Source organism: Globicephala melas, chromosome 11, assembly GCF_963455315.2.
Source record: "Globicephala melas chromosome 11, mGloMel1.2, whole genome shotgun sequence".
NCBI lineage: Eukaryota > Metazoa > Chordata > Mammalia > Artiodactyla > Delphinidae > Globicephala > Globicephala melas.
Genome location: NC_083324.2, coordinates 98,446,114 through 98,471,248, shown reverse-complemented (window position 1 = coordinate 98,471,248; position 25,135 = coordinate 98,446,114). Strand labels below are relative to the sequence as shown.

The following is a 25,135-nucleotide window of genomic DNA, read 5'->3' as shown; positions in this document are numbered from 1 at the left end:
CCTAATTCTCTTGGATTTAGTGGTACTGCCCTTCCCTGATGGCCCCTCTACTCATCTGATCACGTGGTCTTTGTCTCCTCCAGGGGTGTCAGCTCCTGGACTGACTCCCTAAAAGTTGATTTTCCCCAAGATTTAAAGCCTCCGTCCACTTCTCACTTGATTTATGTTTTCTGAATGATCTTGCCCATCTATGTATGTATGATACCCAAATTTCCATAGATCCAACCCAAACCTCTTCCCTAAGCTTCAGATTGATATATGGGACCATCTATTGGACATATTTACCTGGAAGTCCCTCAAGTGCTTCAAACACAGAGGATCAAATAGAACCTCATTTATATCACTACTGTTTCATTGGCAGAGGAGATTGTGATTAGGAGAGAATGCCTGGGCTCGAATTACAGCCCTAGCACTTTCCAGACGTGACCTTGCGTAAGTTCCTTAATCACTGCAAAGATGGAGATAACTACAGTCCAATGCCCAGAGGGGTGTGTGAAGAGTTAAATGGACAGCATGCGGCACCTCTGCTCAGTACCCTGTGCCAGTAGGTGAGTTGCCAATGGGAACCACTAGCGCCATTATCACTTCCCACATTCAGTCTTTCTCTCCTGAATTCCCTCCATTCCTTCTCTCATCTGGGAGTGCTGGCAGCACACAAGCCAGCAACCTGGGAGCTGTGGCTGACTCTCCTCCCAGTAACTCCATGAAGACTACCAGTCACAAGTCCAGTAGAGTTTTCTCTCCTAAACGTTTCTCAAATTCCACCTCTCCTCTCCATCTCTACAACCACTGCCTGAATCCAGGCTCTCACCCTCTCTCCTTTGAGCACCTTCTCTCCAGTCTCAAACCCTCTAAATAAGAATCGTTCATGTCACTCCCATCCTGAATACACAGCAGTCTGACACCCCAGCTGGCTCTAGATAGACACTACTCAAGAAATAGGTGAAATAGAAATATTGAAGTCTTGAGGCCATTTCAGTGTCTTAATGGGGTTAATAATGCAGAATATATGCAGTTGCTGTGGTCCTATTAATGCCTGGGCATGTGATGACTGTACCCATGAATGACCTCCATCATTGTGCTCAGAAAAGCCTGCACTTTTGGACTCCCAGGTTTGCACAGCTGGAAGGGACTTCCAGCACACACCACTGGGTGTCTACCAGCATCCATGCTTAGCTCCCCTTGGCCCTCTCTGAGGAGACTGGAAAAACGAACTACTTTCACAGCTCCTCTTACAGGTAAGGGCAACAAGTGAGACATCAATAGTTTGCTGGGGCTTCTGGGAAAACTTTGCTCTTCTGATGAGAGGGGCGGGCTTTGCTGATACCATCCTTCCCCTCTTCTTTCTGAGGTACCCAGAAATATGAACCTGGCACCGTGGGAGCCATTGAGGGACTGAGGAAAAAGATCAAGAGAATGTCTGAGGTGCTGGCCTCGACATCCCTGTGCTCCCGTAATGGGACTCCAGGGAGAAAGGAACTTGCCCAAGAACCCTGCAGCCACTCTGGAGAGCTCACTGGGTAGGGGAAGTCTGTTGTTTTGAGCAGGGAGAGCTGGTAAGGAAGATAGCTGCAAATTCTTTCCTTGGAATGACTGCCTCAAAGAAGTATCACACAAGTAGGGAGCCCATGCTAAAGTAACAGCAAATTAACACCACAAGCTGTTCTAGGTTTTCACAGCCCCAGCTATGGGTTAAGGAAACCTGTAATTAACGCTCTGCCCCATGCCTTCCATGATTTGTCACGGCTGCAGGCTCAGGGGTGGAAAGAGAGAAAAGGCCCCACAGATGACCAGGCACATTTTCTAGTCACACCCACCTCCTCAAGTTCATTAACACCTCCCACATAACTCACAGAGATAGCAGTGCACGGCCAGCAACTAATGAACGCGGTTATCAAAGCGCTGAGAGCGTCTGCAGCACAAGCTAGTGAGGCCCTGGCAGAGGAAAGCCAGCAGCTCCCTGTTCACATTCTCTGCTCCGAGAACCCAGTGTACGATGGTTAAATCTGGGACCACCCGAGAGGCTATTTACTTGAATATTTAAAAAGAAAGAAGCTTGATTTGAAGGCAGAATCACATATAAATAAGTCCCATGACCCTAGGTTCTGAGGACAGCCACAGAAGAAAACTCCAGGGTATTAAGACATCCCAGCTCATCTTATATAAAGTCACAGGGAAAGACAAAAGAACAATAACAAAGAAATGCAGACTGGAAGCAAGTAAGTGTGGTTATTTTCTCCATATTTTTAATATGACGATAGGTCTCTCTATTCAATAGTTACATTCTTTAAAAGTAGCGCGTAAACTGATCTTTGTTGATCAATCTAACCGTGTTATAAACACCCTAAAATAAATATTTGAAGAGACTTTTATGTGTCCTTTATTTTTTTACAAAGTATTCTCTTTTCTGTTTTTTAAATCACTTTTTCACATTCTAGGTTTCTTGAAACTGAGGTACACCCACATATCCAAACATTTGCACTGAATTTCATTTCCAGTTCACATTCGACAGTTACCTCTTTTCATTAGAGCAATTACGTTTTTTAAAGATTGAAGTAGAGTCAACCTACAGTATTGTGTTAGTTTCAGGTGTACAGCATAGTGATTCAGTATTTTTGCAGATTATACTCCATTAAATGTTATTACATGATAATGGGTATAATTCCCTCTGCTATACAGTAGAACCTTGTTTGCTTATCTATTTTATATATAGTAATTTGTATCTGTTAATCCCATACCCCTGGTTTGTCTCTTCCCCCTTCTTTCTCCCCTTTGGTAACCACAAGTTTTTTTCTATGTCCGTGAGTCTGTTTCTGTTTTGTATATACATTCATTTGTATTCTTTTTTAGATTCTGCATATAAAATGATATCATATAGTATTTGTCTTTCTCTGTCTGATTTATTTCATTAGCATAATATTCTCTAGGTCCACCCATGTAGCTGCAAATGGTAGTATTTCATTGTTTTATGGCTAATATTCCATTGTTTGTATATACCACATCTTCTTAATCCAATCATCTGTTGATGGGCATTTGGGTTGCTTCCATGTCTTAGCTATTGTAAACAGTCCTGCTATGAGCACTAGGGTGTATTTATCTTTTCTAATTAGTGCTTTGGGGTTCTTTAAAGATATATACTCAGGAGTGGAATTGCTGGATCACATGGTAGTTCTATTTTTAGGTTTTTTGTTTTTTTTTTTTAAGGAAACTCCGTACTATTTTCCATAGTGGCTATACCAATTTACACTCTCACCAACAGTGTAGGAGGGTCCCCTTTTCTCCACATCCTCTTCAACATTTGTTATTTGTAGATGTTTGCTGTTAGCCATTCTGACAGGTGTGAGATAATGCCTCACTTTGGTTTTGATCTGCATATCTCTAATAACTAGGGGTGTTGAGCATCTTTTCATGTACCTGTTGGCAGTCTGTACATCTTCTTTGGAAAAATGGCTATTCAAGTCTTCTGCCATTTTTGATTGGATTGTGGGGTGGGGGGTGACATTGAGTTTTATGAGATATGCTGTTTTTTAAAATACATAGATTTTTTTATCTCAAAGGCAAATTTGCTATGCTTTCCCTCCCCCACCTTTTTGCTGAAGGAACAAAAGACATTTTATAAAAATGTCTTTTTATAAAAAGAGAAGACTTTAAATGCTTACTGTAGTGGATTCCGTGGTCTGCTACCCAGACCTTTTGTGTTTAGGACAGAGGCATCCTTGCCCCGATGCTGGGAACGCTGGGGGCTCACAGCTCTCATTGAACTGCTTTCATGTGTTTACCCTCAGCCATGGAGACCCAACTACACTAATTTTTCCCTCCCTGGGGGTAGCTTGTAGCCAATGACCATCAATGCTAGAGTATAAATGACCCATGCCCTTGCCCCAAGACTGCACAACTCTAAAGATACAATCCAGCTCTAGAGCTCACCATGGGATCCACTGAAACATTTGTTCATTGGAGTTCAACCCCACTCTCTGCCCAACACTGATCCCTTCACTCCCACACTGATGTTGACCCTGAGAGTGCTCCCCAGTAAACTCATTCCACACAAATCTCCTTCTCAGAGTTTGTTTCCTGGAAACCCAATCTAAGACATTCATCTTATTCTTCCTAAGACTTTCATTATTCTAGTTATTTTATGAACGGGTGTGGGAGAAGATCTGAGACCTCAGCCAAGTCCAGTTCAGGGACAAAGCTTCCCCGTCCTCTTCTCACTGCCCGAAATATTTGGCTATAAAGGTGAAGGTAAAAATTCCCATTAAGTTGGAACAAAACTACAGGTATTTACTGAAATGCATGGAGTGATCCTTTTACTAAAAATGTGTCAAGGACATTTTAATCATATCTAGTCCAAACAAGCATGCACACACACACACACATATATACAAAAGAAAGAGAAATGAACTTGGGGAAAGAAATAAAAATAAATTTTCATCATATTTTAAAATATTGTTTAAAAAATTATCTGTGGATTCTTCTCTCACTGGAAGTACCCATTATTAAAAAATATTAACAATAAGAGTCTGCTCCCTAAATTAAATTGGAGTTATTTCGCTTTGCCTAACACACAGGAACAGTAATTTCGTTTTCCCTTTTCTTTTCGCACAACTGGGATAACAAACAATTCTGTGTAGAACCCAAGCACTGCACTGATGTTGTTTATTCTGACTCTCAGGGATCTCTTTTCTCCTCTCCCCCTTCTATTCTGTCTTCAACTAATTTTCCCACATTTATATACAAATTTGCATTGTAAATTCAAGTAAGCACAAACCATGTTCCTCAAGTGATCGGTGGCCATAGATTTTTTTTCCCAAGGAAGTATTTTTAGTTTTAATTTTATTACATTTAATTTCTTTATATTTATTCCCACAGGTCAATGATTTTACATAGATGCCTCCATATAATCATACCATGGTCACTTTTTTTTTTTCTCCCTTTCTTGCTTGGTTCCCTTTCCTTTTGCTTCTCTTGCCTTTATTTTGGCGGTATTTCCAACATGGAACCCGTATCAACACCAGTGTGTGTGCTTCATATTCTTTTCTGAACTCACAGTATTGATCTACGCACATGTACATTTACACACACATGTATAGAAGGTCTTATGTACACCCTTCTACGTTTTGTTTTCTCACCCACTACCTCTCTTAAAGTCATCTGGCATGGGTCAAATTCACAACCCATTACGTGACTATATCACAGTATTTTCAACCATTCCACTATTGAGAGTTCTTTACTTTTAGGGTTTTATTTGTCACCATACACAATGCTGCAGTAAATAATACCCACTTTTTAAAAGTGGATTTTAAGATTTTAGATATCATTGGTATAGATTTTTAAGACTGGAATTGCTAGGTTAAAGCTCATATGTATTTCTAATATTAACAGATATACCAAATTGCTTTCTAAAAACCTTATTAAATTACACATATATCAGCCCTGTATGCATTTCTCTACGTACACATTAACATTTTATGCCAATTGTATTCATTTTTATTTATACCAGATTTTTGCCTGATTAGGCAAATAATATGTTGATGTTTGGCATTATATCTGACCCATCTTAGAGCATAGAGTGGTCCAGGGGTTGGATGTAATCCCAGCTCCAGCCAACTGTTAAAGCATGATTCCAGGAAATAACACAACTATACCTTACCCTTCCTCCATTATGACCCATGGTATCATGACTGTCATGAAAGGGGCTTGCACATGGCACTCACCAATGACATATTCCACCCTGAAGAGGTCCCTTCTAGGGTTATAGGGACGATTGAAGTCGATCTGGATGTAGAAAGACTGTCCTCTACGTACAATCAGCTTGTTGTTGCTGTATTTGTCGGTGTGGTGATCCACTTTGTTGCTGTCCCATCTCTCCTTGAACAGGTGAACACCCGTAACATTAAGGTAGTCTATACACAAAGAAAACAATCAAGAGAAACCATTGAGTAACTTTGGTTTAAACACAAACTCGAAAAACAAGACTATTTTCCTGAAGACGCAAGGTAGTAAGGTTTATTAGATGAAACGCTATACAGGGGGCTGGTAGATTTGGGAGCCAGTCTCTTGTGACAGCCTTGTTTTCAAAGGAGATTTTTTTAAAAGCATTTTCCCCTTCTGATCTCATCTCAGACCACACGGCACTCACTTTGGGATAATAAAGCTGTGTTGATAATGCCTATCAATAGGTCTAGATACAGAGGAACTAGCACCTGAGTTCAAGGCTTCACTTCCGAGTCTCACGTTGGTTTACGTTATGTCAGGTGCTTCCCACGATGACTACAGCCTCCACACGTTGGGATAGGCAGGGGATGCCACTTCAATTTTCTCAGCTTTAAAAAGGGAGGAATCAAATCTGACAAAGCCTGCAAGGGATGTTCTAAGGACAAAGTTGATCATCAGTCCAAAATTCTCCTCTTACTTCAGGAAAGGTCAACCCACAGCCCCCTTCTTTAATTCTAAAAATAGATCTTGTCCTTCAAAGGCAGGAAACAGAGGGAACAGGCATGGAGGAAGGATACCAGCATTCCTATGAGGTAGGTAGGATTGTTTCCACTTTGCACAGGCTGAAACAAGACTCAATTTCCCTGGCTACTAAACAGCCAATCTGGAAGCAAACCCTGATGTGACGCCGAAATCTACAGGCTTTTCCTCTGATTTTTGGAATCGGGAGTGTAAGTGTCAGTTATATATTTACCTGAGACACGATAGCACTGATAAAAGTTAGATCTCCTCTTGCTTTTTTCCCATTCCCTCTGCAAATGATCACTGAATGTGAAGGTAACTCTAACTACCCGTCTACAGTTTAGAAGATCTAGTCTAAAGACAGATTTCTGTGTATGCATTTGGAGTTCTAAAGGGGCACTGGAGAGAGAATGCTGGGCGAGGTGGCGGGTGTGCACTGGCCTCTTGCCTTCCCTCCCTTTTCCTGACCTTGACTGCTGCATGGTTTGTCCTCATGGCTGTGAACTCAGTGTACATAGAGAGCTGGGGCTTCACCCTGAAAGGGCTCAGGGATTTCCTCTGCTTTTACACAGGAATCCTGTGCAGGACCCCTGGTGCTCTCTGGCCTCATTTTTTCTCATAGGCAAAATGGAGAAATTGCGTTCATTAAGGTACTCTATAGGTCTAAAGTCTAGGAGTCCCTGCAACACCCTTGATGAATTCAAAGTCCAGGTAATCCTGAGTTTGAATCTCAGGTCTCATAATTACTTAGGTAAGGGATGTTGCCTCTCAGAAGCTGAGTTTTCTCACCTTTAAAATGAAGATACTAATATCTTGAGAATTTCTACGAAGATTCAATGACCTAACAGCGCAATGGGTCTGACTCTATTCCTGGTGCACAGTGGGACCAGAGGCTTCCTTTGAGCTTGCTGACTATGAACTGCCATGGTGCCACTTCTTACATGGTGCTCAATGGACTATCCTGACGGCAACATTGTAGCAAACAGAAAGTGCAAGATGCAATTTTATTTTTGCTTCATCTCAGAACCCTGTAGTACATGGTCCCCTGAAGGGCAATTTCCTTCCATTATGCTGTGATGTGAAGAGGTTTATTTCTATAGCTCTCTCTTCCAAGCTGCCTTCCTCCTAAGTTCTCTGGTCTTATTAAGGTCACACTCCCCAGTGCTAAACCAGCTTCAGAAAGAGCTGGAGAATCATAAACGTCCCAACTGAGAAGAGCCTTAGTAATCAACTCATCTGGCCCTCTTTCTTAGCACCATGACTTTTAATAATGTTTTGTTTTATTTTTTAAAAATGTCTAAAAACCTAACTCCTCAGAAAAGGGTTTAATCAGCTCTCCATTCATCAGCACCAATGGAAGGAATATACTGATACTGCACTGTCACAGAATCTCAGAGGGCAAAGGTACTTTCTGGACCATCTGGTAGACCTGCTATGTATTGCACGAAACATCTCCATGAAAATCCTAATACTTAGGCTTTTAGCCTCCATCTGAACTGGGAACCCACTATCTTATAAAGCAAACAGGCCATTTTTAAACCACCCAATTATTTGAAAAATCCTTATAAGATGAACTGGCATCTTTTTCCCTGTAATTTTTCTAACCATAGATCCTGGTTCCAACTTCTGCGTAAATATAGAATAAGTTCTATTCATTTCATCTGGCACTCTTTTGGTATATGAAGACTACTGTTAGGGTTTCTCTGAGTAAAACATTCTCCACATCTTCAACTGTTCTTTAAGAAATTATTTCCAGACCTTCTACCCATCACTGTGTTCTGAAATATACATATTCCATTTTACGTATTTCTCTCTTATAGCGTTTTTCCTAGAATTAAGTACATTACTCTGGTTATGGTCTTTCCAATGAAAACCAACGAGACCACTGAATCTTTCAAAATAAATAGTATATTTCTATGATTTCAATCCAAGATACCATTAGTGTTTTGAATACTCTTCTTTTTTTTTTTTTTGCGGTACGCGGGCCTCTCACTGTTGTAGCCTCTCCCGTTGCGGAGCACAGGCTCCGGACGCGCAGGCTCAGCGGCCGTGGCTCACGGGCCCAGCCGCTCCGCGGCATGTGGGATCTTCCCGGACCGGGGCACGAACCCGTGTCCCCTGCATCGGCAGGCAGACTCTCAACCACTGCGCCACCAGGGAAGCCCTGGATACTCTTATTGTTGATCTACATTAAGCATCTGATGAAGCAAAATGCTTAAAAATACATTCTGATGTCACTTCTACCAGTAGTGGACTAAAACTCAGTCCAGACCCCTATAAGTCATTTTCTCATGTTGTTATTCAGCCATTTCTATCAATGCAACTGTTTTTTTCTTTTTAGCTCAGTTTTAAGGCCTTACATGTATTCACATTAAATTTCGTCCTGTTGTATTTGGTTAATTGCTCTGAATTCTTAAGATAACTTTAGACCCTAAGTATATATTCACTATATTAACATCCTCCCTAATTTCCTGTCCTCCAGCAATTTCGTAAGTGTGCTATTTTATGTTGCCATAAAGACATGGATGTAGATGTTGATTAGGGCACCACCAAATAAATGCAACTTAAGTAAACGCACAGTGGTGGATACTGAAGAGTGAACAGGTAGTTATGATATAGTGTCATGAACACCCTGACAAAGGAAGTATAGGAGTCTGAGTAGGGGAGGGTTTCTGGCTAGGAGCCCCTAACCCAGATTGGGGGGGGTGATTAAGGAAGCTTTCTGGAGGAAGTGAGGTATAAGCAGGGGTCAGGAAGCTGAGCAAGTTTTCCAGGTAAAAAGAGAGGTGGGGAAGAGGGGAGGATGAGTGAAGACTGAGGAGAGAGAGTGCGTGGTTTACTTTAAAAGCTGAAAGGTGATTGGCTGGCCAGAGCGTAGCAGTGGGACCACAGTGGAAGGGAAGGCAGGAGCTGCTCCTGCAGGCCTTGCAGACCGTGTTAGGGAACGTGGACTCTAATTGCATTAGGGATCCAGTGAAGAATCTGAAAGAGCAAACGGACATGGTTAGATTTGTGCCTGTGCAAACGTAAACTGCTTCTTCCAGTGACAGAGGGGAAAACGGATTGGGCGGGGGCAGTGCTGGAATTCCAGGTGAGGGGTGGGGAGCGTCCAGTCTGCCTGTAGGGAGTGAATGCCCTGGTCCTGGCGCACTGCCTTAACAAGACGTAGTTTAGGTTGAAAGAGCCTTCTCATCACCTAGGCTCCATTCGCCAAAAACAGGAAAGGAATTTGCTTCTCCCTGTCCAAGCCCAGTTCCTCACAGAACAGAACAGAACAGAGCAGCTCATTGCTAAGCTACTTTTTTTTTTTTTTTTTGGTTTTGAGAGAGATATTGTAGATGGAAACTTGGCAGCCTGCTCTTTCAAAGTGACAGCTTTCAAAAGTCTACCTAACGCAATTTAGCTTAATTCCAAAACATCAGAAAATAGACTGCTAAAGAAAAAATCTCTCCTCATGAGCCAGCTGCCTCCCTGTCTTCCTACCCTTCCCCTAATATGGAAAAAGTGGATTAAAAGTGGATTATTTTCACCTTAGCTGGTAAAGATATTCTTCAGAGAATGATTATACCTGTCACAGATGGAACCTTTAAATAAGCTAAATGTTTAGGTTCATATCCTAGGAATTCCCTAGTGAACTGAGATCTCTATGCAATCTTTGGTAATATTATTACCAAACTATAGGTGTAAATACTGTCCATGAGGAGGTAGCTCTGTTTATTGTGAAAACAACAGGGTGAAGTTTCCTTTCTCATATTCCTTTTGGACACCCAGAATTTTAAACTTTCATTAATTTGAATCATTAAAAACGTTTTCTTAAACAGCTTATTGTTTTCAACTGTTGCTATTAAAATATCCTGTACTCTGTATAAGAAATGCTCAGCGGAAGCTAGAAAGAGAGAAATGAGTCTAACACCTTCTCCAGGGACTAAAATCCCTCTATATTTCTATTTCTCTATTGGTCTATTTCTCCTCTAGCCGGAAGTATCTCAACAGCCTCCAAACGTGTCTCCTTCTCTCCATTTTCTCCTCACTATTATTTTTATAAACATAATTCTGATTCTGTCATTTGCCATTTAGAATCCTTTGCAAGTCCCCCGTATCTGCAGGAGGAAAGGTAAGGTCTTCAAGGCCTGTTAGGATGTGATCCCTGCTTACTTTTCTCAGGCTCATCTCCCCTCTCTTGTCCTCACTACTTGACACACACTGTGCTCTCTGCTAGAAATGCCCTTCCAGGCACTTGTCTGCCTGGGGCACGCCTACCTATCGTCTAAGACCTAACTCAGGTGTCCTGTGTTTACGAAACCTTCCTCGTCTTCTTTCCCACTCCACCGACACCACTGGTCATTCCTTTTCTTTGTTTGTTTCATCTACTAGGTGGACAGTTGCTTGAGGCCAGGTATTGACTTGTTCATTTTTGTGTCCCCAGAGAAAGACTGGTATCGTTCCCGACACAATCATTAAACATTTTCCCACAAATCAAGTGGAAAGTGTGAACTGGTTCTATACAACATCGTTTCTTAATCATACATTGAAGGCCTGTTTTATTCTTTCAATAACCTCGAATCCAGAGAGGTTTGCTCTGCACAAAGGCGAGATGGATGACTAACTAGTCAGTTAGTTGATTTTGTTCTGACGCGGAGTCATGGGAGGGAGGAGACGATCAGAAAGGCACAGACCCCATTACCCTGAAAAATACTAGATCCCACTTGCATTTGATTTTTTTTATAGATCTAGCTTGCTTTCCAGTTTGAATTCAAATTGCATTAGACCTGCCAAGTGAGTATTATAATTACTACTGCAAATTGATCACCTACTGTTAATAACACAGAGTCAAACCAGCCCAAGAATATAAGGTTATCTTCCGGAACATCTCCTGCTAAAATAACCTTCCAGACCTGGAAGGCTCTAGAGAGATTTTCAGAAACACCAAATGAGCATGCAAAACATTAGAGATGGATGCAAATCCAAACAATCTGAGGGGATTTTCAGATATTTTTCTCGGCTACAATTGAGTTCAAAGGGGGCATTAAGGATCCCTAAAAACACAGGAGGACATCAAACACCTCCATGGACTGGCTGGTCCCATCTCCGGGGTTCCACCGTCACCTCAACTATCTCAATGTTTCTTAAATCTCATGCTGCCACATGGGAGGGACCTTATGTACGTTTGTACATTTTGAAATACAGGCAAAAATAATTCTTAACCAAATAGTCACTGAAGTTGTGAATTAAAGGTATTACACACGCTCAATATATATTATATACATCGATTGCCACAAGACTGTTCAAAGCGAAAAATCTGGCATTTTCCCTCTCTTGCCTCTCTGCCCTTCTCAGTCAATTTCACAAGAGTCGCATACTAACGGGACACTTTGGAAAGCTTCCATGTAACAAATGTGGAGTTTGTCTTAGGGCTTTGTTATCCTGGAGGCAGTCATCCTCAGGCAAGATCACGAGGTACAAGCCCTCCACTAGTGGCCACTGAGGAAACTGCAAGAAGACGGCACTTAAACCCACGTGATTAGGTCTTAGCAGGGACTTGGGGACAACTTGAAAGACTTAGTCCCAGGACACCCACTTTTAGTACAATTAAACAGAGATTTGAAATGTGAAGGATAACTGGGAAACGGACCTCCTTGATCAAGACAGTGTTCTTTTTCTTCTGTTCTAGTCATCGGGGCCTTACTGCTATACTTCCTGGGTTCAGAGGTCCTATCTTCAGAGCATGTAGCACTTAGCTCATCTGTATGAGAACTACGAAAAGGATGCGTGTTTAAGAAACCTGGAACCTGTTAATAATAATAAGGTTACAATGACTCTAGGGCTGATGAGTCATTAATTTCTCAAGGGATTGATTTTTCACTGGACACACATTCCTATGCCAGGGCCTGTATTAAGTACCCCAGAATGTCACTTGGATTGTGGACACATATGACTGCCAAATAATGACTGATCTTTCAAAATAATTCAGTTCAAACTAACTCCCCACCTCTGCCTCCAAAAAATAAGTAACCAAAAAACCAGTATCCCAGATTTTTAAAAAGTGTCCTACCTGCTCAAGTTCTTTGGCAGTTTTCTTACTGGCAACATTTTGGTTCATTTTAATTCTATGGGGGCTGCAGGCTTGCACATATCCCCCTTAGAATCAAGGTTCCCTTGGGTGGGTTCCTGACCTTGCAGAGGTATGATAAGCTGCACATTCTGAATCAATGAGCATGCATTGATTGGGTGTTCTCACAGCCACTGGTCATTCGATCCTCACGGCAACTGTGGAGTAGGTATTGCTCCCATTTTGCTGATGGGGAAACTGAGGCTCAGAACACTTACATGACTTTCTGGGGGTCCCAGGGTGAGCAAATGGCAGATGTGGGACAGGACCCCGGGTCTCTTGAGTCCTGGACCAGGGGACACTTTGCTACACCTCACTGCCTCAGTGGTGCCTCCCATTTCCCCTGTGGCCCTTTCTCTTTCTGCTCCCCCCGCACTTCTTCCAGCACTTTGCCCCCCTCTCCTGGGTCCCAGAGTCTTCTCTGCTAGAGGGGAATTTTGCTAGAAAACTGAATACACCAAGATAACTTGCTTGGTAATTTGACATCTGTACACTTTCCAATTTTATTTGCATTTAAAAAGAAAGAAGGAAGGAAGGAAGGAAGGAAGGAAGGAAGGGAGGGAGGGAGGAAGGGAGGGAGGGAGGAAGGGAGGGAGGGAGGAAGGAAGGGAGGGAGGAAGACTCCTAGACTGAGAAGTGAAGGAGTGAACACCAAGTGCTTACATTGGTTTCCATTTCCCAGCCTATAACATGGGGATTTAGATGAGTTGACTAGCAAGTCCTTTAAAACTCATTTCTGTGGTTCTAATGGTGGCGTTTTAGAGAGTGCAGCAGCTAGTAGGGACAGAGCTCGGAACTCCAAGTTCACACCTTGTCTTGGTCCCTCGACTCAACCGAAGATGCCCTTAAGTTCCGTGAGCCCCCTGCTCCCAGTTTGGATGGTACCCCACGGGTGGTACTGGATATCTCTCTGTCTTCACAATTGGATGTCACACCGTCCAGACATGATACTAACACAATCAAACTTGCCCACCAGACCCAGGCTGTTCTCTGACTTTCTGGGTTTGTTCGTAATCAACATTGTCCTTTCCCTTTGCTTTCAACCTCTGGTCTCTTTCGGACAAGGCAGATTAACCACACACACAGGGTGATCGTGGGCACCTACCCCTACAAGTGGGTGTTTACCCCCCAGTGAAAGCACACAGAGCCCCTCAGGAGCAAAAGTGGGTTTGGGTGCATGTGTGCAACTGACAAAATGTGCTCCCCGCGGGATGCCGTTCAGGGCCGTGAGTCTGAATGTCCCTGCCATGGCCCAAGGGAGCGGTGTCTGTGTCACCAAGCCACTGCTGGCAACTGGGTCCCGTCACAGCTGACAGGGCTGAGTGGAGGTCAGCGGCTGGCGGCTGCTCCCAGAGCAGGTCCCTCCGGATGGGCGGAGACAAGAGCAGGGGAAGCAGTCGCCTCACCTGCCCCCCAGCCTGCTCTGGAGAGAAGCAGAGGGCTTCCATCTCCATTACCGTCAGGGTCCAACATCTCTCACCAGCTCTGAGACTCACAGCGATGGATGCGGGGATGGGGCAGGAAGGAGGTGTGAGCTAGACGATCACAAAAGCCACAGTGTTTTGGAAGTGGAAACTTCCAGCTAGAGAACATTCTTAAAAATAAAACAGTGGGGCTGGAAGAGGACTCCGCTAATGCCCTTGTTTTGCAGAGGTGACTTCCTTGAGATTACAAAGCCATTAAGTGGCAGAACTGGGACAGGAATCCTGGCCTTTGGTGCTTTTATCACTCATAAGAGGGTTTGGGAGGCCCTTTCTTTAAAGCCAGAGACTGGTCGTGGACCAGTGTTTGTGGGAGCTCGGTGGAGACAGAGGGTGCCGGGCCAGCACCCGCAGGGAAGGCCGGCCGTGGCGGCCCAGGAGGTGACTGTACCTTGCAGGTTGAAGCCCCGGGGCACCAGCCCATGAAGCTCCATGGTGGGGGGATCATTCTCTGATGCGTTGGAGGTGTTGGGGGGGATGGCTCTCCTGCCTCCAAAGGTGGCCCCCGAGGACTCCGACATTCTCAGCCTCACAGGCTCCTTGGGGGGAGAAAAGGAGGCGCGGAAAGGAAGGTGAAGCCAGTTGCATTTGTGACAAGGACTCAGAAACAGGGAGACACGTCTGTCTGTGGCGACTCTAGAGCAGCACATTTTGAGTTTCGCATAAATGAACCCTGAGACGTGGTAGGAAGGATGAGTCTAATGATGGAGTACGGTTCCCCAAGGATCTCGGGGAGATTTCGTGTTTGTCAAAACATATGGAAAGCAGAAGAAAGAGGGCTTATTTGAAGAAATGAAAAACGTAAAAGATTTTGGAAAGCAGGGTCTTTTTCTCATTTCCCCTAAAGGCAATCTCTTGAAAGAAACGTTTGCTATCCTATGCAGGTACCTCTGCCCATTTTATATAGACTTATGAGGCTTACGTCACTCTAAGAATAAACTCATACACCCATGTCCAGATCAGTGACATCCTCTCAAGCATTCACGTCTGCAAGTTAATTCAGCCAATATTTATCGAGCCCCCCCATGCGTTCTGGGCACTTGGGGTACATCGGAAAACAAAACAGGAGGATGCTTGAATTGAAAGTTTCCAGTCTAGGCGGGGTACGGATGAGCCCAACAAGATTCTTAAGTGAACTCGCTCGGTAGGGTGTGAGAAGGTGGTCGCTGCCTTGGAGTCAGGACCACAGGAGGCAGGACAAGGGAGGGGAGATTTTGGGTAGGTGAGGCAGAGGCCACTGCAATATTAAATAGGGCTGTAAATAGCCCGCTCGCTAAACTTACTGGGTCAGCTAACACTGCCCTTGCTCCACGCCTGCTTCCCCTTCCTTTGGAGTTTGTGTGGACAAACAACCCGTTTAATCACCACACCTCCCCGTCGGGGTCTTGTTGACCAACAGACCAGATGAAGGGAGACCTTGTTTCTGGCTCCAATGAAGCTTTCCCCTTGATCACCTGGATTACCCAGTCACGACTCTGTTTCTTCGGCTGTTTTCCGCACCCTCAGAAGATGAGAAGTAGCCCTTACAGAGGCGAGGGGATTAGACTGTCCCAGAAATGTGTGGAGCAAAAATGGAGCACAGCTGGAGCCCCTTCCTAAGGCACTGGGGCTTGGAAGCAGACAGTAGCGTTTGGAAGTGTAAAGTCTGGGTGGGTATCCAGAAATACCTGCGGTCAGATTTACAGGCTCTGGCGGGTTAAGCGGTGGGGGGAGGGGAGAGAGAAGGGTTACGGATAGAGAGAAGGCAGGAAAAAGCCTTCCTCTGGTGGGGAGTGGCTGGGGTGGGCTGCAGGGCTGCTAGCGGAGGGGAATGTTTGGACAGAGCAGTGCGGTGGCCCGCTGGGAGAGAGAACCATTAAAGCAGAGACTGGGGCGCCCCAGGTGCTGCCCGGGTGCAGGCCAGGCTGGGTGAGCGCAGGTGGGCAGAAGCGCCCCCTTCTTGTCAGGTCTGGGCTGGGGCAGGTGCTCCAGTTCGGCTGCCTGCGGCTGGGGGGATGGGGTGCCAGCGATGGAGAGCGGAGCTGGACCACTCGCAGTGCCAGCCAAGCAGGTGTTCTTACCTGGCCCTGCCTGCCCCCCTCTGCAACCTTCTGCATTCTCTCTCCATAGTCCGCTCCCCTGAAGAAAGGGGTGGGGCTGTCCTTTGGGGGAGCACCCCAGGTGCCCCTTTTCAGGCAGCAGCGCCTTTAGGGAAGCTTCGTGGGATGCCTGAGAGAAGGCCTGCTCGGAAGTGGGGCTGGGTAGATGCGGAGTAAGGGGGCGAAACGGAACTGGACCGCTGGGGCTGCTTCCGATACCCGCTCCCCCGCACTCTGGGCACCAACTGACGGATCGGCCCGGGAAACCCAGGGGCAGGAGGTGGACGCAGGGCTGCGAGATGCCCCGGCAGAAGGGGCGGCTGCTTACCTGCGGTCCCCTCCCGAGGTGTCCCAGCGCAGGCTGGCTCTGGGCGTCTCTGGAGTACTCCCTCCAAAGGACACAGGCTAAACGACAGGAAACTTAGCTCTTAAATAACTTCCTAAGGACCCCCCCCCACTTCCCCCCCCCCATCCCGCAGCGTTTTCTCCTCCCCCTTCTCGAAGGCTGGCGAAGCAGCAGCGTCTCTGGGACTTGCTGGTCACCCAGCCATGCTGCTGTTATTCCGGCATGACCCCCGCCCCCCGGCCCCCCTTTCTCCCAGTTTCCAACCTGGTGGCTGGGAGCCCCGGGCAGAGTTCCCTGCAGTGCCCGGCAGACTCCGCCCCCTTCCCCTCTCCCACTTTGGTCAGAAGGCTGGGAAGGAGGGGTCTTCCTGCACAAGGGAATGTTTTCGCCCTCCAGGATTCCGAGGGCGGCTGGTGCGGCTTGGCAGGAGGGAGGGTCTGCCCTCCTACAGACAAGTTACAGACAGCTGTGACCATGCACAGCAAGGAACCTGTCCTTGTTGGGTAAATAAAGCTGAGGGGCTTGGGCTACATTCCTGAACCATCCACAGAGCCTCGCCACCATCTAACCACAAGATTTCCTGCCCGGGGTGGGGGTGGGGGGATGCCCAGCTGGAGGCAAGATGAGTAAATACCTTTAAGAGTGTTACAAAAATTAGAAAATGACTTTTTTTTTTCTGAAAACCATTTTGGTTTCTTTTCAAATAATAGAAGAAAAAGAAAAGAAAAATTTCCTTCTAAAATTTTCCATACTTTCTTTTCCTCTGAGTCTTTATATCTCTATAGACTCCTATTTCCAGTCGTGGCTATCTCTAACCTTCTTTACTGTCTCCGTATTTCTGACCCTGTCACTTGATCTAATTTACTAGGGAAAAAAACGATGCCACTGTTTAAGAATTCTCTCAGTTTTTTGCTACCAAATCTATGCACTCGCCTGCAAACTTACACATCTTTTCCCTGTTTCTTCTTATTACTACAGTAGAAAGGTTCCCACCTTGTCCATGGCCAAGTGTGCTGTGTCCCCCCTTTGCCTGTGTTCCCTGTCACCTTCTTCAGGGCCTTGCTGTGCGGCTTCTCCACTCTCCCTCCTGTACCTTCAGGCTCGCTGTCTCTAGCAGTTCCCTCCCATCAGCATGTATTCAACTTCAAGTCTCTGTAGTATTTTAAGAAACCCTTGCTCAACCCACATCCCCCAGCTATCGTTCCTTCTCTCCCCTCTTCGTTGCAAGCTTCTGCCCCCATCATTCTACGGAAACTGTAGTTCAGGGTCATCCATGGCCGTTGCTAGATCCAAAGGACAGGATCCAGTTCCCATCTACTTAACCTTTGGAGGCGCTGAACTCTGTTGCCCACCCTCGCCTTGAAGGTCTTTCCCCTGGGCCTCTGAGAGATGCGCTCTCTGGAGTTCCTCCATAGGCTACACAGCCTCCCTTGATGATTTCAGCAACCGCCATGATTTCAGTTTCCATCCTGACTTCTCCCACATCTAGGTCTTTAGTCATAATCTTTCCAGAGCTTCAGAGTCCCCTCTCTAACTGCCTACCAGCCATCGTCACTTGGCATGTCCCAATGATAACTTGCTCATCATGTCTAAGATGAGATATACAATCTTCCCTAAAATCCTGGACCAGGAGTGTCCTGGATTCCTAGCTACCCTTGCCCACGTGGTCAGCCCTACACCCTCCAGATCAGGTTACACAGTTGCCAGGTCCCCCTGGGATTCCTGGCTGTGTTGTGCCTTTGGGACAGGCTTGCTACCCTCAAAACCACTACCACAGTGACCCTTTTGGCCTGAGACTCACTGATTATTGTGCGAACATGCATACGTGCTGGTTAACTTTCTAACTCTACCAAACCACCAGCCGAGGAGAGTCAAGCACACGATGGCTTTCTCTTGCCCAACAAATAGTGTCAGTAAGAGAGTGTCCGAGGGCACCACGCCGTAGTATGGGTGGTTGAAGCCCACCCACATTACAGACCCTTTGCCCACAGTCCTGGGTCTTAGAAATCAGCACAGAGTTTTCTGACCATACGGTGAGCCTTTGCTGGGCGAGAAAATGTGACCTCTGCAGGGGCAGCTGGGTGCATAGACTCAGATCTAAGGTGTCTTGTCTCTGAACATCATTTGCTTGGCATGGAGGTGGCACAGGGTATGTATTTAAGGAATGTAGCAGCTGGTGTTCAGCTAGGAAAACAAAAATGACTTGAGGTATTTTTAAAAGAGGGAATTTAACGCAGAAGATTGGTTACACAGGTGATGGAAAAGACAAGGTGACAAGTAGGGGCAGATGAGGCAGCAAGAGCAGGGAGGACGTGGCATCAACACGGCATGCGGGCTGGGGTTGTGTGGCCGAGACTGGAACCGCCAGAGCGCCACCCTTTCCCAGAAACACTGTCTGGGCTCCCGTAGGAGGAAGGACCCCTCTAGCTCGTTTCTTTCTTCTCCGTCCTCACTCCCTCCACAGTCTCCCATTTGCTACAGTCAGTTACAGTCAGTCAACGAAGGGGTCAGGGAAACAACCTGCAGAGATGGCGTCACCACGCCTGTGATGGGGGGAAGGGCCCCAAGACCACCCGAGGTTCAATGAATCACAAGGTGGACCCGCCAGCCTGTCATCCTCACCGCTATGATTTAGGACAGCAAGAAGGTACAAAGCAAAATCAGCAAAGGGAAAAAGCACATGGGGCAGAGGCCAAAGGATGCCGGGTACAAAGTCACAACGGTCCTCACCCGCGGGAGTCGCACAGCCCACGCTTGGCTCCCAGCTACACACTGTAACGACACGTGTGAAATGGCATCACCAGGGAGACCATCAGAGACCCAGAGCCCATGAGTTTTATTGGAGCTGCTCACAGAGGCCCCCTCTGCCTGGCACGGACGAGTCTGCAGGCTCCCAGGAGGAAGCAGGCGCCCGACATAAACCACCCCGACTGTACAACGTAGGCACCTCGAGCCATGCCTCTAGGTCAAGGAGTGGTGGGACGTCTCCTGCAATCGGAGGCCCCCTCGCGAGCAGGCCTCTCTAAGGAGGATGGGAAGGGCTCCGGGGGGGACACCTTTCTTCACAGCCTCCCCACGCCCACCCAGGCAGATCGGAGCAGAGACAAGGTGGCCTCAGAGCAGACAGTTCCAGGATTGGCACATCAAGCCGTGGACCTTTCATCACGGTACGGCCAGTGCCTCTCGCTCCCTTCCCAGCATTGCTGTAGGGCCACAACCATGGCCTGGAGAGAGGAAACTCCAGTGGGAAAGTCACGGGGAAAATGGAGCTCTTCCCGCCACGTCCCCTGGCCTCACGGGCTCGAGATGGGACCTCTGGGGAGACGTGCATCCTCTCGGTGCATAAGCCCTGACACCTCTTTCCATTTCTCTGCAACCAAAGGGGTCACGATCCCAACATCCTGTTGACAGAACCTTGAAGAAAGCTCCTCGTTGTCTCCTCCAGGGGCAGGGCAAGAAGGCCTGAACACATCACCTAGGGATCCTGGCTCCTGTCAGAAACATGCAGCAGCCTTTGGGAGTTGTAGGTAAACAGGAGGTGCGGGGTGGAGGGATTCCAAGTTCCCTTAATTTGACTCTTTGATTCTGAGTTTTCACTTATATGATATGGACACTCTTCTCTCCAAATAAACTACCATCTTTCTCCTACTTGGCAATACCCGGGACGCGGACTATTTGCTCAGGGGATGACTTTTCCAGCAGACTCTATTTGATTTACATGCAAAACTTCACATCCCAAACAAACAAACAAAAATCTCAGTCACGTCTGGACCTTACTGGTTTTTTCCAGCTGCAACAGGATCTGGATTTTGATGGTTATAGATGCAGTGGCAGAGGGAGGTGAGTGGATATAAATAACAATGAGCCTTCAAAGATGCCAAACCTCTCAACGTCTCCCTGTCTTGGGGGAGACTTTTTCCTCCAGTGCCCTTGAGCCTTAGGAGTTGGGGGAAAACTTTCCACTCCGGAAGGAGGTGGGGCTGGGGGGAGGATGAGATTCAGGCTGAGCGAAAAGTTTACAATCACAGCTGTGAACAGTTGGAGAGGGAGTGGCCCTCTGTCTCCCTTCACACCTTTCTCAGAGCCTCAGGGGAGCCTTCACAACGTCTGACCACGGTATTTGAAGCCCCAAGAAGGAATTTACAAAGCACCATCCCAGCCGCTGCCACAACAGAGCTTGGCTTCTGAGAAAGGACCCTTCCTCTGACAGAGCTCCTTTCCGTCTTCTTTTAGGAGAGATGGAATCCACGCCAGTGCGCCAGTGACAGCTCTAGAGGGCAGAAGCTTCTCCTGCTTCAGCTTTCCTGGGCATGGTTCCCTCCGGCCAGCGCTTTGCGTCACCCTTAATCTACCATCCCGGGGAGCAGTGGATTGCAGGGCTGTCTCCCCGTGGCTGCGCCCTCCAGGAGGACACACGGAGGAAAGCTGTCTCCTCCTTAGGCGTGAGAGTGAACTAATGCACTTGTGTGCTTATCACTCGCGTGAACATTTCTGTCTTTATTACTATTGTTATTTGTACTTGTGGCAAAATACACGTAACGTAAAATTTACCATCTTAATTATTTTTCAGCGTACAATTCAGTGCTGGCCAGTATATCACATTGTTGTGCAACCAATCTACAGAATTTCTTCATCTTGCAAAACTGAAACTCTACACCCAGCGAACAACTGATCTGAGTGTGTGTGTGTGTGTGTGTGTGTGTGTGCGCGCGCGTAAGGGTATTTGTGAAAATGTGCCTGTATGTGTGTGCCTGTCTGTGTGAGTGTGTGATGTGAGTGTGTGTCCAGGGGCAACGGGAGGACTGCAGAACCACCCAGAAGATGCTTCAGCCCTGCACTGGCTTCCTAGCGCCTCCAGAGTTCTGACTGGACTGGTTTAAAGACACTCCAAGACTTCTTAAATTTAAAAGACTATATAAAATATGAGAAAAGTCAACTAGAACTGGATCTCTTACAGATGAAGTCTTCCAGGTTTGAAGGCAGGAGATCTTCTAGTCAAACGTTGATGACTTAAAGATATCAAGAGTGGAGAGGGCTTCGGAAGCTATAAGCAGCTCCACCAGCACAGACACAGGGCAAAGCCTGCTTGGTTTGTTCAATTCCATTCCTTACTCTGGTGGTGCACAGACTCCATGACCACAGAAGCAAATAAGAGATCCCACATCTACCTTTCCCACGTATCTTGCCTTTTGGGCTAAAAAGCATTCAGTGCTAATAAAGCGTTGTGAAAAAAACAGCAAATAAAATGGTAACATAGCAATGCACATGAACATAATGATCAACAGAAGTTAAACTTAACAGTAATTCCACAAATTTATAACAAAGGTGTTAATTGAAAGGACAGCAGCAGTTGAAAACCACATCTAGCATCAGATAACGGGGGCGCACTGCAAACAAGGCTTGCTTCGTTAGAATTGCCAGAATGCCAGCTACCTGTGTGTGTGCATGTGTGCACGTTCGTGTGCACACATGTGTGTGCAGGTGTGGGCTCCAGTCCAATAGGAACTCTGCAGGTCCCAAGGGTAATATGACAACTGACGTTAGAATCTAGGCTTCCTCATCTGCTACCTGTGTGACCTTGGGCCAGTTACTTGATGTCTCTGCACCTCAGTTCCCTCACCTGTAGAGCGGCAATCGTGAGCGTGTCTACCTCACAGGTTCTGAAGATCAAAGAAGAGGATACATCCAAAACACCGTGTGCAACCCCAGCACAGCGCTAACGTTGAATATTGCCGGTAACAGCAGGTGTGAACTGAACAACCTCACGCATGAATATTTTAACTTTTTCTAAAAGTTGATATTACCTTTACTTCCTCATTATCAGGGAAGAGAATATATTTAACTTGCTAATAATTTAGGATGTTTTGGTGTGTGGGGGAATCAGCGGCAATGCTTTCACTATTCAGTCCAGTAGGTCTTCAGGAGTTACATCTGCAATTCACTCTTGTCAACGGGGGATTCCATTTATAACTGGCCGGTTGCAGTTGTGTATGTGAGAATATGTACGGGTGTCTTTCTAACGAAGCAAATGAAAACCCTGGCAACACAAGGAAGCTGTCAGGGGAGTGGGTCAGAGAAGGATTTTAGATGAAGTATGACAAGCGAACGGACCAGCTTTTGTGTGGTTGCCCGCTGTCTTTGGAAGCCCGCATCCGAGCAGGTCAAAGGGCAGACCTGCCTGGGCATCTCACCAAACTCCTCTAATGAGGCCTGAGGATGCCAGCTCCAACGTGGTGCCCCAGTTTACGGCACTCACTTGTCCAAGGGCCCTGCTGCTGCCTGTTGTAGATGTCGACGATGTCACACAACATCTTCTTGCTGGCCAGCCGAAGCGCTAGAGCCAGGCCTGCAGGACTCTTCTAAAGCGGAGCAGAGCAGAGACAAACTAAACTTGGAAACAGGAGGAAGAGCTTCCAGTGAGGTCAGGCCGGAAATGGAGAGGACTTGTTGTTCTGCAGGGTCATCGCAGCAGCAGAACTTCTGGATAAGCTCTATGAATTTCTAAAGCGAGCCAAAGACCGTTGCATAACCGCACGTGTGGGCACCAAGATACAACTGAGGAATGGAACAAGTTCTCGTTTCTTTGATGCTCACTCAGCAGTTTCTGCAGTGAGGTTTGCAGACGACTGTGCCAAGTCCTTCCTGTGAATGTGTTTCTTTTTGGTGCATTTTTCCTATCACAAAGGTACCTAGGAATTGTTCAAGTAGCATCTGAAATACTAGCTGTACCACATGGGCGAGATCCACCAGAAACACTTGGTGTCCATGAACGCTGGTGAATCTATTCAGCGCCTGAGTCACTGCTACCAACCTCTTCTCTCTGCACTTTCACTGATTTCAACCATATACACTTGGAAACTTCAGGCAAGATCTCATTGTGAGAGGGAGATAGTGCTACCGGAAAAGAAAACTTAAGTATGTCATAGATGAACACAACCAAGTTAATTAAATCATCTTGAGACTAACACGGCATGGCTTCTTTTAGTCTCTAGTCCCATGAGAGTACCAATTTAATTTCTCATAGTACTAAGTTCCCTCTCTCTCTCTTTCTCTGTCTCTCTATACATAATAAATTATATAAATAATTTATTAGCACTACATTTATTTTAATTTTCATACGGATACAATTATTTTACTATGCAGGAATTCTGTGTTATATATGTATGTATATTTACAAATATATAAAATGTATACTCTATGTATACATAAAGCATATATATGTATTTATGTATGTGTATAATGGGTGTCATAGGGCTGAACAGCCTAGAAAGATACAGAAATCAGAAGCTTTTGATTTTTAATATTTGGCTTCAAAATACTTTCATTGAAAAAGGCAGTTGTATCTTCTATTACTCCTTAAATTGGGATTGATTATAGAAAACCCAGCTGTGATCTATCGTGCCTATTAATACCTTGTGGCTGCCTGGTAACTTATACCATGTGAAGCTCTTTCATGATGGCCATTTAATTCTCTAAACAGCCCTCTGCAGCATCTCTGTTCACAAATAAGGAAACTGAGGCCTGAAGACACAAAGGGACTTGTTCATACAGCCAGTCAGTTACACATCTGGGACTTGAACTGAGGTTCACACAGTGGCCGCATCAATTTACATTCCCACCAAGAGTGCAAGAGGGTGCCTTCTTCTCCACACCCTCTCCAGCATTTATTGTTTGTAGACTTGAACTGAAGTTTGTTGCAGAAATCAAATTCAATGTCTCAGCTAAAATACACTCTCACCAAGCCATCATCTCTCCCTGACTCAAAATTTCCCTTCAACCCTACATGTTCTAAGGTCCCTCTAGAGTGGGGCTCCTGGAAGATGCCAGTTGCCTCCATCCATCCTCTGAGTGGTGACAGGCAAACAGGCACCTGCTCAGGGCTTTTTAAGCGTACTGAGTAGGAGACGGTGAGGGATGTGGCCAAACCGTACCTGGTGGAGGCCATCCGCACAGGCTCCGGACGTGCAGGCTCAGCGGCCATGGCTCACAGGCCCAGCCGCTCTGCGGCATGTGGGATCTTCTGGGACCGGGACACGAACCCGCGTCCCCTGCATCGGCAGGCGGACTCTCAACCACTGCGCCACCAGGGAAGCCCGCCGGTGTTTTTCTTATTGGACCTCCATATGGGTGAGGGATTCTGCTAGGTGCTGCAGGGGATTCCTTGGGGAGCAAGAGAGAGATTGTCTTTTCCCTCAAGGGCTCACAGTCAGCCCCTAAGCTCACCAGTGAAGGGAAAGAGCAACGTTTATCCCGAGTCCTGGACCCTTCAGCCCTGATCCTCCCACCCCCGAGAGCTCCTTCCCATGGCTCGGCCTCATGGAATTTTGTTATTCCTGCTCATCTCCTGCACCCCCCTGGTTACCCAGAGCAAGTTAGAGCAACCGGTTATTCTGAGTGCGACGGCCAACCTCCTATCCTCATTCCAACCTCACTTCCCATCTCTTCGTGTCTAACCTGAAAATGCCTTTCAGCACAGGCAGAAAGTATGACAGAAGAATGTTCCGGTCTAACAAATGATAGTGGAAAATGCTCTTTGCTGCGGGGCCTTGGCGATCCAAGCGCACCGCAGTGTTCGCCAGCTGCAGTTTCGATGGTTTCTGTTTTACCCGGCATTAATTTTTTATGAAATCTCTCCAGGGCCCAGGGGACCCATCACTGGCTT

The 25,135-nt window shown here is 46.3% G+C and overlaps 1 protein-coding gene across 1 annotated transcript in view; it reads right to left on the bottom strand.

Annotated features, from left to right (window-relative positions):
- F13A1 (coagulation factor XIII A chain) overlaps window positions 1–24,538 on the bottom strand; it is a 144,749-nt gene extending 120,211 nt beyond the window's left edge. The window contains exons 1-4 of the mRNA XM_060307705.2: window positions 24,405–24,538; window positions 16,456–16,532; window positions 14,441–14,588; window positions 5,718–5,906 (exon numbers count right to left, since the gene is read on the bottom strand). Of these exons, the coding sequence (XP_060163688.1) occupies window positions 5,718–5,906; window positions 14,441–14,588; window positions 16,456–16,532; window positions 24,405–24,483 (493 nt within the window). The 5' untranslated portion in view covers window positions 24,484–24,538. The remainder of the gene's footprint in view (window positions 1–5,717; window positions 5,907–14,440; window positions 14,589–16,455; window positions 16,533–24,404) is intronic.
- Window positions 24,539–25,135: the final 597 nt, after the last annotated feature.